We start from the raw sequence: 14,417 nt of genomic DNA, 5'->3' as shown, positions 1-14,417 counted from the left end.
ACAGCCCTAAAAATTAATATATTTTCTATTGATTTATTTATTATTTCAGAGTACAAATTCTATATACAGTTCAGTGTACTTATTTTTATTGTTTTATTATTATATTATTATATATTATATTATATTTTTTATATTGGACAACTGGTTTAAGTACTAAGAATTTTATGTCAGTTTGATTAATTGTCATATGTGACCCTGGACCACAAAACCAGTCATAAGGTTAAATTTGACAAAACTGAGATTTATACATCATATGTTTATACATCATATGTGAAAGCTCAATAAATAAGCTTTCTATTGATGTATGATTTGTTAGGATAGGACAATATTTGGCTGAGATACATCTATTTGAAATCTGGAATCTGAGGATGCAAAAAAATCAAAAAGACTGAGAAAATCACCTTTAAAGTTGTCCAAATTAGGTTCTTAACAATGCATATTACAAATAAAAAATTACATTTTGATATGTTTACAGTAGGAATTTTACAAAAAATCTTCATGGAACATGAACTTTACTTAATTTCTTAATGATTTTTGGCATAAAAGAAAAATCAAAAATTTTGACCCATGCAATGTATTTTTGGCTATTGCTACAAATATACCCCAGCGACTTAAGACTGGTTTTGTGGTCCAGGGTCACATATATGTGCTTTGTATCATTTTAAATTTTCATGCTACATTAAAATGCTTTTGTGTAAAGACAAAATGAAACATATTTCAGGTTTCATGTTTTGTTGTTTTTCAATGACACATATGTTCATATTATATATGTATTTGAAAGAGCATATTTTTAGCATTTTTTTTTCTCAGGACATTTTATGATAAGCAGACCCAGATGTATCTGCAGAATCTAATTTTGACATTGATTTTGTGGGAAAACAGAAATTCTGAGTCACTCAGGAATCTTTTCAAACCTCCCATTTATTCACGAATTCATATGAATATGGAGTTCAGGTAAGGCATGGCAATGCCAGTAATCACACCTTTACTGAGTATAATTAACCCAAAAGGATAATTATGAGTATTGAAAGGTGTGTAAACAGAAACGCAAAAAAAACAATAACCCACCAAAAACAAACACAAGGCTCACTCCAAATGAATCATCTGTTTGGCCTTAATTACCACCTACCACCTAGTAAAAATGTTTTTTGGTAATCTCTAAAGAGGAAATATTGACGTCATTCACCACTTGTAATTTCGTGATGGTCTTCAGGTCTTCCACACGGTGTTTGTACTGCATCACCTTAGTTTCATCGATGTAGACATGGAAGTTTTCATTGTCAGAGTAAATTTCAATCTGTTGAGAGACAAGAAGTCGATGCTGACTAAATCATCCTCACTCATAATCAAACATCATTCCTGCTGCTCATGATATTATATCCATAAAAATGTACTTGCGATGCTTTATCACCTGGAAAGGCTCTTCTATCCCGAGGGGGAAGCTGCTGCACCTCTCCTCCTGGCCCCAGTGGTTGGCCATGTAGGAGTTGCAGATGATATGTGACTCAGTGAAGCGAGGGTTGAAATGGAACGCTATTCTGTCATCGCGGTCACACAGGAAATTGATCTCAAACCTTGAGGACAGAGAAAGACACATACGCTATAATGAACAAATCATTTTGGCCAATACAGAACCTGAAACCTCTGCTTGAAGGGCTATCATTGCACTAAGATGAGACACTTGCGTTGAGCGTTTCTCCATCACAAGTGAATGCTAAACAAGAAATGATGGGAGAAAATTACGTTTTCACCCAAATTATATTTTAGCTAGTATCAGTCTCTATACAGGAATAATAATTGAACCACATCTGAGTGGATCCCAGGAGCAGGCCCGTCGCGACAAGGCAGGCAAACCAAGCAATTGCTTGGGGCCCCGAGCTGGCCTGGGGCCCCAAGACAACGACTGGTTAAGAATAAAATGCAGTGACAAACTGTGTGAGCGCCCCATTGATAGTGAATGCAGTAAAGTGCAATGACAGTGTTATCGGGATCCCCCTCAAGGGGGCCCCCCTCGCTGACAGCAGCCAGCCAACCCCAAGTACTCCTCGCTGCAGACTGTAGCGCGGTGACGTCAGGTACCTACGTCAGGTATGTGTTTACTGCGCATGCGCAAAGTGACGTATGGTATGCCTGTGTAATTTGCATTGCGTGGTGACATTAGGCGTTTTCGCGTCGTTTTTGACGTAACGCGTCATTAAAACGCATGCGCATACTTAACATAATAAGGTGAAAAAAAAGAAGGGGAAAAAACAGTAATATGTAGTACAGCACAAATCCATGATTTTAACCATGTCTGAGGTAAAATTATATGGAATTACAGAGTTTATTCTGTAATATTTGTGTAGTATTATATACAAGGTATTAACATTGTTGCACTTTATTTCACTGTATTTATTGTAACATTACTCTGCACCTTATATGTTTCTTATTTTAACCTTTCCTCTGTCATGATTCTTGTTTATTTAGTATAATTATGGACATTTTTCTGTTGCTTTGGCAATTCTGCCTGTGGAATATTTAAGCCAATAAAGTAGTATTAAGTTAAATAGACTACATACAGTATATTTTCAGTGTCTACATCCCATTTTATGCATGGTGCCTCCAAAAAACCAAACTGATAACAGTGATCTTTTATTGCAAACAACAAAACAAAATATAATTGTATATACTGTGACGAGTCGGCTGCCTCCCCCCTAATTATCATCACCACCCCGTCCCTTATTCGCCGCCCTTCTCCAGGCTCCCAACGGGAGTGGGTGTGTATGGGAGAGGAGAGTCGCGAAAACATCCCGGGCTGGCGGTGTGTGATGAGGAGCACGTGAACTGAATGAAGCCTCATCACCGCCGCTGCGGGTCCGGATAAGGACCGCACCCGTGACGGCTGACGGGCCAGGATGCCGGGCCGTTTCATCCCCCAGAAGTGCCGCGTAGGCGGAGAAGGAAGATGCCGCTGAAGAAGCCGCCCCCCTCGCGCCCCGGACCTGAGCAGGCGCCTTCACGACGAGGACACCAGATTCCCCGTTTATTTGGACACATTTACCCCCTTGGAAACTTGTTTTCTTTTACTTTCTGTTTAATAAAAGCCTCTCCGAGGCCTGACGCCACACCCACTGTGTCTGTCGTTTGCTCCTCCCGCCACAATACATATATATTTTTATATATAATAATTAAAACTATAAACATGACACATGAGGACAAGAGAAAACAACAACAAAAATAGTTTAAAAAAAGTTAATGAACATGCACATGCGCACATTGCGCAGTAACGCCAGTAAGAATAGCGCGCATGCGTGTTATATACATACCATACGTCACTTTGCGCATGCGCGGTAAACACATACGTGACGTAGGTACCTGACGTCACCGCGCTACAGTCCACACGAAGCCGGTGCGTGCCCTATCCGATCTTTTTTTTTCCCTCGTTCTAAAAAAAAGTTCCGTACACACGAAACCACTGAAAACGGTGTAGTATATATGCCAGACCAGTGTGGGGTGCTGTAATTCTGCCATAGATATACACTATACACGGAGAAGAAGACTTTGAGCATGCGCATAACCTTGCGCGCTGTATTCGTACTAAGAAGAAGAATACGAAGATGTGAACAGTATCGCTTGTTGCTCATAACAGTTGCATAGAAGCAATAGATTTTGCTGTAATAAAGCTAGCAGGCTTAGTAGCGACACGAACACAGTCATGTAGTCCCCCAATATTGTTGTTGCTGTTACGTGTGACGAAGCCGACACGTGATGTGATGACATCATCGTTTCAGAAAATATACGGATTGGCTGTACACACGAAACCGCGAGGGTGTCGTATTCAGATTTATCCACTTTGGGACCCGGTTTCAAAAAATAGCGGATTCAGTCTCCTAAAACGCCGGATCCGTGTGGATGACACGCCAATACGATAAAAAATGTATGCGTATACAGCGAAACGCGTCTCCGTGTGGACAGGCCCTCAGCCAACCACGCGATCTCTGCTGCCGGCAAAATACAAAACTTCCTCGGCAGTCATGAAGCGGAATTATGCTTCAGGAAGCCAAAAAAGAAAGAAGAGAAAGGAAGAGGAGGATAAGAAAAAACAAGACAGTGGTAAGTGATAAATTACACATGTAAAATAGCTCTACTTGTCTTGGTGCAATTTTGCAGCAGGTAGGCTAGCAGAAATATGTTTATTTATGTTAGCTAAGCTACCTGCCTGACAGCAAATGCTGCTTGTAACGAACAGTTAGAGCAACTTTTTTTTTTTGAACGGAGGAATATGGTTACATACTGTAATATGTTTTTAACGGGATAAGGAAGACGCAGATCTGTTCCAGAATCGCTGTTTATCATATTTAATGACATGACATTGCTATAGCTTTGTAAAAGGTTTTGATGAAAGTGGCATAGCATGCTAAACCATAAAATAAATTCTGTGCATCAAACATTAGCTTGGGATGTTTTTAAGCATTGGTAGTCGACTCACAGCTCTACTAATAATCAGTAAACATTTAATTATAATTTCATTGTTTGTTAACAGTAAAAAGTGTATTTATATAGCACATTTCATACACAACGGCAATTCAAAGTTCTTTACATATAAGAAATTAAAATAATAAAAAGAAATAAGAATAATTAAAACAGTTTAGAAAAATAAAATAAAATAGAGTACAGTCGGACGAACAGCTGCACAGTGCTCATTCAGTAAATGCATAGCTAAAGATTAATTAACTGTCAATTTACCTTCCATTAATGATTGTTATTATTATAAAGTGTTACCATCTTTTCTTTCTCCCTCAAGGTGCTTTGCTTAAATTTCTCAGCCCTCAGACTCTTCCTAAGGATACCTCCACTGATGAAGGTAGAGTGAATTTCTCTCACTGACCTGAGCTGAGCTGTTAAAAGTGACCTCTTTCAATATGCTAACAGTGAAATGGTAATTTCAGATTTTTTTTTAATTATTATTTTCCCAGCTACACCATCAACTTCATCCTCAACATCAACAGATGCATCACTTCTCAGTGCTGATGTTTCCTCTTCAGCACAAGGTACCACAAGCTCTATAATTATAGCTGATATCCTGCACAGCCCAGAGTTTAAACTGATAAGTGTGTGCTGTCATATTGTTAGAAAAAAACTGCAAATCACTACTGAATTCCCATCAAACTGTGTAAATACTAGTCACTTTTGCCCATGGACATTTCAGATTTTTTTATATACAGTAGTGCCTGTCAAATTTCTAGGTGTCAGACACTCTGTGATGCATTCTGTACCTGAACAGATGGATTATATTAATAAAAAAAACATTATTTTTTATTATAAAACTGTATGGCTATGCTGTGGTTCCTTTGTGTGTGTGCAGGGGGCCTCCATGTCCATTTTGCTTGGGGCCCCCAAATTCCTTCAAACGGCCCTGCCCAGGAGAAATCTCTTACATTTGGTTTTTTGAATAATATAGCATATAAATTAATTGCCGCATATGTGCTTGTCTCCTGTGATTGTTGCATTATTATTGTCAAGATCTACTCTTCAATTATAGCCACAGAGTTCAATTCAGTTATTCTTTATAAACAACCAGATGAATGAATCATTCCTCAGTATAAGTAAATCTTACTCAGAGATTGTAGATGTTTCTGTTTAAAGAAAATTGATACTGAGGTGGAATGTAAACCAGGTATATATATATATATATATATATATATATATATATATATATATATATATATATAACATATTGTCAAACAAGTAACTAACTATATTAGATTTCTTTAGCTATGGTCCCTCTCTTTCATGGCTCATTGGCTGATCTCATGGTCCATTCTGAAGTGTGATAACAAAAGCAACTTTCATAAATTGCATTCCATTGGGACAAGTCTTTTTGTTTTTCTTTTTAGCAATAAGCTTTAGACGCATCTAACAAAAATATGTTCTTTAGAACGTTTTTCGTAAGGTTCCCATTAAGTTAAGTAATTTTAAATATTTTTTTTCTTTGTTATGTGAACGATAAGGACAATATTAAAGGGAGTGTTCAATATTATTATTTTGCAGACATTTTGGGAATGTTAATGTTGTTCTCTAAACCAGAGGTATTTAACTTCTGGAGCTCCAATTGTCAGCTCCTAGATACCCATTGTCCTGCAGTGTTTATCTCCAACCCTATAAACATACCTGAACCAGCTGTTTGACAACTTGCAGGATTGTTTAGAAAATCAGTTGTGTTGAAGCAAGCTGGAAGTAAACTTTGGAGGACAGTGAGTCTCTAGAAGCAAAGTTAAAGACCTAGGCTCCAAACCACCTGAAACTACACACACATACACAAAATAGGTTCTTCAGTGGTTCTTTGTGTAGCTTGAGGTGCTATGTAGCACTGTTGCTGTATAAAAAACCTCTTAAGAGCAGTATGTTTCTTCAGTGGTTCTTCAGCGGTTCTTTGGAGTGGTTGAGGTCCTAATTACCCCTTTTCCTGTATAAGGAACCTGTTAAGACCATGGCTCTTCAGTGGTTCTTTGGAGTGGTTGAGGTGCTATATAGCACTGTTCCTGTATAAAGAACCTGTTAAGAGCAGTATGTTTCTTCAGTGGTTCTTCAGTAGTTCTTTGGAGTGGTTGAGGTGCTATATAGCACTGTTCCTGTATAAGGAACCTGTTAAGACCAGTATGGTTCTTCAGTGGTTCTTTGGAGTGGTTGAGGTCCTAATTAGCACTGTTCCTGTATAAGGAACCTGTTAAGACAGTATGTTTCTTCAGTGGTTCTTCAGTGGTTCTTTGGAGTGGTTGAGGTGCTGTATAGCACTGTTCCTGTATAAGGAATCTGTTAAGAGCAGTATGTTTCTTCAGTGGTTCTTCAGTGGTTCTTTGGAGTGGTTGAGGTGCTGTATAGCACTGTTCCTGTATAAGGAATCTGTTAAGAGCAGTATGTTTCTTCAGTGGTTCTTCAGTGGTTCTTTGGAGTGGTTGAGGTCCTAATTAGCACTGTTCCTGTATAAAGAACCTGTTAAGACCAGTATGGTTCTTCAGTGGTTCTTCAGTAGTTCTTTGGAGTGGTTGAGGTGCTATATAGGACTGTTCCTGTATAAGGAACCTGTTAAGACAGTATGTTTCTTCAGTGGTTCTTCAGTGGTTCTTTGGAGTGGTTGAGGTGCTGTATAGCACTGTTCCTGTATAAGGAATCTGTTAAGAGCAGTATGTTTCTTCAGTGGTTCTTCAGTGGTTCTTTGGAGTGGTTGAGGTCCTAATTAGCACTGTTCCTGTATAAAGAACCTGTTAAGACCAGTATGGTTCTTCAGTGGTTCTTCAGTAGTTCTTTGGAGTGGTTGAGGTGCTATATAGGACTGTTCCTGTATAAGGAACCTGTTAAGAGCAGTATGTTTCTTCAATGGTTCTTCAGTAGTTCTTTGGAGTGGTTGAGGTGCTATATAGCACTGTTCCTGTATAAGGAACCTGTTAAGAACATGGTTCTTCAGTGGTTCTTTGGAGTGGTTGAGGTGCTATATAGCACTGTTCCTGTATAAAGAACCTGTTAAGAGCAGTATGGTTCTTCAGTGGTTCTTCAGTGGTTCTTTGGAGTGGTTGAGGTCCTAATTAGCACTGTTCCTGTATAAGGAACCTGTTAAGACAGTATGTTTCTTCAGTGGTTCTTCAGTGGTTCTTTGGAGTGGTTGAGGTGCTATATAGCACTGTTCCTGTATAAGGAACCTGTTAAGAACATGGTTCTTCAGTGGTTCTTTGGAGTGGTTGAGGTGCTATATAGCACTGTTCCTGTATAAGGAATCTGTTAAGAGCAGTATAGTTCTTCAGTGGTTCTTTGGAGTGGTTGAGGTGCTATATAGCACTGTTCCTGTATAAAGAACCTGTTAAGACCAGTATGTTTCTTCAGTAGGTCTTCAGTGGTTCTTTGGAGTGGTTTAGGTCCTAATTAGCACTGTTCCTGTATAAAGAACCTGTTAAGACCAGTATGGTTCTTCAGCGGTTCTTTGGAGTGGTTGAGGTCCTAATTAGCACTTTTCCTGTATAAGGAACCTGTTAAGAGCATTTCCATAAATGATGTATAGATGTTTTGGTGGTAATGTTTTCAGAATGTTATTAAAACAAAAGAAAGAGTGTTTGCTCAGCTTTGAGAGAAGCTTGCAGAACATTAGCTAAAATTCTGAGGATATTACCTGTTAACTGGGGAGGGATTGAGGACTTACTTGTTGGCTTCTGCTGGGGTCTCTCCTTTCAGGATGATGCTCCATCCTGGACATAGACCATCAGGACATGATGCCTCAAACTGATTCAAAACATGAAAAAATAACAAGCATCATCACTTTCACTGATTAGTACAGATTACATTTAGAGTTTTGACAATAATAATAACTCTTGAGTATAATACAATCCCAGCATATACACAAATACAATTCGCTTACAGCAAAGAGATTAAATCAGCATTATTTTTAAAAAGGCAATATTTGCTCAAAACTGAACATAAGTATTTGTAGAATGTCCACAATTTTTTTTTAATCCTGTAAGAAGAAAAATTCTGTAAATTTTATAGGTCTAGTTTCCAGTCTCATCCATGTCCAGCTATTTTTAGGTGTAGAAAACAGCTTGCTTTGCTGCTTGATATTGCAAATTGGTTTGTCTTTAACATATTATTGTAATGTATTATGTTAATTATGAACCCACTGGTTTGTAGTAAAAGCAGTTTTATCATTTACTGCATGTTGTTATTCCTCTCGTTATTTCCCTATAGCGGCTAATGAACCAGAAATCTCACCCATAGGCTGGATATTAGAATATACATTTGAGCTTTATTGACTTGGCTGTTGTTAGATTCTGGAACTGACACAAGTGGAAGCCAATGCTGTCCAGATGACTAAATATCATCAGATATATAACCCTAGCATTGATTTATCACTGATGTAGAGTATTTACGGTTCAGGCGATCCAGGGTGCTTAGAAGCTATAACTGTCCAATTACTGAAGGCATCCATTCAGGAATCTCATCTCCGATTTCATCACGAATTAATAGACCTTTGTTTTACAGCATGGCTATCACCATTTAAGAAAGAAATGAAGACGTTAAAGCAATATCCCGCAGCCTAAAGCAATGTTTGACATTAATAATCTAGCAAGCAGCAATTTTTCAAACAGATAGCTGGCAAGGATTGCAAGGAAGTAACTGATCCCATCCGTCACTGCTGATGAAATCCCATAATTTTTTGCCGTGCAGGGCATAAAAATTAATTGCTAATGAAGTAAGCAAAATGCCAGTTTGCAAACTGCTAATAAATAAAGGCATAAATAAAAACACAAAGAATGCTGTTTTAAAGACTGTGAAATCTATAACCCTTGTTTGTTAGAATGCAAAGCCAAGCAGTTTAGAAATCACACAAACATATGAAGTTACTAGGCTATAGCTGGCAGAAATCGGGCTGACAGAAAATAAACTCAACGATGACTGGAAGAACATTTGAGTAGAGGTGAGACGTCGCCTGCATCCACATTATCAGTTCAGCTCCATTGGCCAGCACCTGTTTTATCTGAGACTTTCATGTGTTTCTCTGCTGTGCAGAATGCTCTGTTATCTGGATTATGAGCCACTTTCATAGAGCTTGGTGCCACAGGGCGAGGACTGTTTGGGTAACCGAGGGGAATTGCAAAACTCGTCACGCTTTCTGTGCTCATCAACACAGAGCGTCAGAGTCCAGTAACTGCTTGCAGAGATAGGCGGGATATTTCTTGCAGCATATATGAACATATATTGCAAGCAGCATCCAGTACCTGTGAAGTTCTTGCTAGAAAAGTGCAAGATCTGGAGCCGTACCTAAAACCATTGGCTGTTTAAAAAGCCTCTTGGTGACATTGGAAAGGAAATGATTTCTGGTGCTTTACAGGTAGTGATGGAGTGTTCTTTAGATCGAAACTGAGCCTGTTTTAATGTCCCCATTACTTTAAGTGCAGCCGCATGGAAAAATAATTAAAGAATCATTAGTTTAGCTTGCAGAGAGGGAGAGAGAGTGAGTGATGAGATATGCAGAAGAGTTAAGAGTCACACTAACGTCTTACAGGAGAAAAAGGTTTGCATTTTAAATAAAAAATGTATCACCTAAACCTACCTCTGGTTTAAATTATTAAAATTAATGACCAATGTCTGACTGAAAACTGCTTTAATCACATCAGCAACTCAGCAGATTTTAGCATCACTAAATCTTGAAACACTTAGCTGTTACTCAACACAGTAAGCAAACTTGACCTGATTCTGTTCACAGGTTAGCAGACAGTGTTTTCCTTACCCGTAATGTCATCTCGTCTGCACGACCGTCTATTGATCAGCTTCCAGCTGGATGTGTTTTGGCAGTGAGGGGTCATTTAAAGAGAGGGTGACACCACGTGAGGGTGAGCTTAGCAGGATCAAGGCTGCAAAATGGGCTTTTGTGTGTGGCAGGTTATGCATTGCAAAAAACAGTTAGCATATAAATACAATGCAACACAATAACTTTGCCCTAGGCCACATGGGAGGCTTGTGAGAGACAATCAGGAATAACATTAGGTCAGAATCACCGGCAAGCAATCCAGGTACTTCACCAGTTGCATAAACATGATTGCAAAATATAATGGAAACTGTATATGGGAATAACGATGTGGTTAACGATCCATCGCTCATTATGAAACACAAAACATCACTATTGAAATGAATCACGGGATTTGTTTTTCAGCCAATGGAGTGTATACATTATCTGGGGGAAGATAATGTGATTTTGATGACCGTATTTCAGCCGGCCGGGACTCCTGTAGGAGCTGGCGGAGAGGAATTGTTGACATCAGCAATGGGCGAGAGGTGCCATGTGACGTTTTTCAATATTTTTTTCTGTAGCGGTGAACGATCGGGTGCTGATCCTGGGGATTAAACAACTATCCATGTGGGTGTCTGTTTGGGCTTTATAGCCTATCAAATCTGCCAGCCCTCAGGAATTTCCTGTCTGTGTTTGGTCACAATGGCTTGGTAAAGCTCATCAGGGTCGAATGTATGTCCCTGCTTACAGCTGCAAAATACTCTGAATTTCTATACCGCCTAGGCCTCAACAATAAAGTTTATGAATAAAATATCATAGTCTTGCACACAATATCACTCAAACTACATTAAGGCAAGTAACAAAATCAGACAGCTCTTAAGCGACTCTTATTGCTATTGCCTTTGGAGACTGAATGTCGAAATTACCCACTCTACTTTCTGCCAGTGATCGTATATAGTTTGTATAGTTCAGTGTGTGTGTGTGTTTATACACATGGCCCATGGCTCTGGTTTCTCATCAGTTGACCAGGCGTTTATATAGCTAGGGGTCCCACCCTAAACACCCTCCTCCACCCCTGAGATAGTAGAGAAGGACACAGCGGCATTCCGATCGCAGTGCGCTGTCATCTTCATGCATGCCAGGGGCTCGATCCTGCTAGATTACATCTCATATGAGGCTGTGAGTGCCTCTCGGGTACTGCGAGCTCAGACACACAGTGACAACAAATGGCTTGGAACTGGTTTGGGTCTAAACAGAATGCTAATATGAACTATCAAACACAACACACAAACAAAGCATTGTGACACATCGTGCCACTTCTAATGTCGGCGCTGTGGTGATATCAAACACTCTCTGGTGAAGTTTGCTTTAGGCTTGTAGGAATCTGGAAATTTAGTGTGTGAGTCATGTGAGAAAAGCTATTCACATGTACATTGAACAACAGTATGATAGATAGAAAGACAGACAGACAGATAGAGTGGCAGGAGGAGCAAACGACAGACACAGTGGATGTGGCGTCAGGCCTCGGAGAGGCTTTTATTAAATATAATAAAATAAAACAAGTGTCCAAGGGGTAAAAGTGTCCAAAATAAAAAGGGTATCTGGTGTCCTCGAGTGCTGGGGGTTCCGTGAAGGAGGGGCAGTGTTCGGTAGGGAAGGGTCCAGGCAAGGGGCGCTCCCCGTTTACTGTGTGTTCACACCGCCGCCGGCGAGAGCGTCAAAGTGGCCGGAAGTCATTCATTTTCAATGTGAGCCAACGGCGAGCTCCGGCGAGAGCGGCGTGGCTCGTTTTGGACGGTGTGGGCGTCAGGGAGAGTTGAAGTCAGGTCAGCTTTATGGTAATGAGCTATGACACGGGCTCGGCGGCAACCAATCGGAATGTAGAAGTTCACCGCTTGAGAGGTTTCCAAAGAACGCAGTCCTGTAAAATTTGGTTCCGGCCACATTAGCTCCCAAGGAAAATGGAGAATGTTGAAATTAGACTAGCACTTAACGGTGAACACATGAAAAGCCACACCACACAAATGGCTTTTAATTGGTTTATTTCGTTAACAAACATGTAACTACAATTAAAATCAATTTCTTATTTCTCGTTTAAAATATTTAATGAGGTTAACTTACGCATTACTCGTGGTCAGTCTGCACAAGATCGACATGCTTGTTTACTTTGATATCGGGTCCAGCAGCTCATCTTCCTGGCGGCGCTGGTTCCCTCTTCACCCCTTCGTGGACCCACGAGGACACCAGCGTGCATGCACGGGGGAGAGACCGGTCTCCTGAGGAGAGGCGCGCTCAGCATTTAAACAGCGGCGGTGACGAGGCTTCATTCAGTTCACATGATCCTCATCACACGCCGCAGCCCGGGATGTTTCCGCGCCCCTCCTCTCCCCTACACACCCACTCCCGTCGGGAGCCTGGAGAAGGGCGGCGAATAAGGGACGGGGTGGTGATGATAATTAGGGGGGAGGCAGCCGACACGTCACAATAGATAGATAGATAGATAGATAGATAGACAGACAGACAGACAGAGAGACAGATAGATACATAGATACATACTGTATATTTACAGATCAGTGGGTAGACAGAGACAGAAGAAAAGAGACAGAGACAGAGAAAGACCATCTGACAGATGGAAAGAATGCCTAAAACTAAGAAAAGAACTGCGATCATTATCAAGTAAAAACACAGAGACCCAGCAAACCAACAAATACGAGCCACATATCAACAAACCCTTAAATATAAGTCACTGCTAATACAGAAGAAAACTGATCACATAAAAATAAAAATAAACAAAAATGAGGAGGCAACTGATCATAATTCTTTTTGGGATTTATGAAATTATTTTTGAAAAATCCAAAGAGGCCAAACACCTTCCCATCTATGACCCAAATATCTGAACTCAACATTTTGGAAAACTCTATTCACTAAACTCTATCCCCACCCAAACACATCTGACCTCCCAACTAAATAACCTGGAATATACTATTAAAGACAGGCTAAATCATTTAGACAAGCCCATGGAATTAACTGAGCTGACGGAGAAGATAAAATCCCTAAAAATTAAGAAATCAAGTGGCTTAGATGGAATATCTAATGAGATGCTAAAACACAGCAGCCCCAAACTACGAGTTGCTATCCTAAAATTATTCAATATTTTATTAAAATCTGGAAACTTTCCTGAGATCTGGGAAAGAGAATGTGATAACCCCAATTTTTAAACAAGGAGAGAAGTATGGCCCAAATAATTATAGAGGCATCACAGTGAGCAGTAACTTTTGATCATTAATGACAGATTAATTCAGTTTATCCAAGAACACAAGATTTTAAACAATTGTCAAATTGGATTTATGCCTAAACAGAGAACTTCAAATCACATTTACACACTCCACACACGTATACAAAAATATGTTCATCAAACAAAACAAGGAAAAATATTTGGCTGCTTCATTGATTTTAAAAAAGCCTTCGATTTGGTACAATGGACTGTTTCTAAAAACTAATTCAAAACGGAAAAGGAGGAAAGACATATGTGACCCTGGACCACAAAACCAGTCATAAGTGTAAATTTGTTGAAATTGAGATTCTTATGTCATCTGAAAGCTGAGTAAATAAGCTTTCCATTGATATATTGTTTGATTGTTAAAATAGGACAATGTTTGTCTGAGATACAACTATTTGAAAACCTGGAATCTGAGGGTGCAAAAAAATCTAAATATTGAGAAAATTACCTTAAAAGTTGTCCAAATGAAGTTCTTAGCAATGCATATTACTAATTAAAAATCAAGTTTTTATATATTTATGGTAGAAAATGTACAAAATATCTACATGGAACATGATCTTTACTTAATATGCTAATGATTTTTGGCATAAAAGAAAAATCGATAATTTTGACCCATACAATGTATTTTTGGCTATTGCTACAAATATACCCGTGCTACTTAAGACTGGTTTTGTGGTCCAGGGTCACATATGACATCATAAAAGACATATACAATGGAAACAAATGCTGTGTCAAAATCAGTGACAAACGGACTGATTATTTCAGTCAGACCAAAGGAGTCCGTCAAAGCTGTAACCTCAGCCCGACTCTATTTAATATCTACATTAATGAATTGGCATCAAAACTCGAAAAAGTCCTCTTATCTTGGTCTGACCCTAGAGG

At 39.3% G+C, this 14,417-nt stretch overlaps 1 protein-coding gene across 1 annotated transcript; it reads right to left on the bottom strand.

Moving 5' to 3' along the window:
• Positions 1-903: 903 nt before the first annotated feature.
• On the bottom strand, positions 904-10,326 carry grifin (galectin-related inter-fiber protein). Its single transcript, XM_073838789.1, has 4 exons — positions 10,256-10,326; positions 8,171-8,250; positions 1,412-1,574; positions 904-1,297 (listed from the first exon to the last, which is right to left on the bottom strand). Exons 1-4 carry the CDS (start codon positions 10,265-10,267, stop codon positions 1,133-1,135), a joined length of 420 nt encoding a protein of 139 aa, XP_073694890.1. The 5' UTR covers positions 10,268-10,326; the 3' UTR covers positions 904-1,132.
• Positions 10,327-14,417: the final 4,091 nt, after the last annotated feature.

The sequence above is a fragment of the Garra rufa genome, chromosome 1 (genome assembly GCF_049309525.1).
Source record: "Garra rufa chromosome 1, GarRuf1.0, whole genome shotgun sequence".
Classification (NCBI taxonomy): domain Eukaryota; kingdom Metazoa; phylum Chordata; class Actinopteri; order Cypriniformes; family Cyprinidae; genus Garra; species Garra rufa.
Note: the sequence above shows the minus strand (reverse complement) of the source record. Positions and strands in the feature narration are given on the sequence as shown.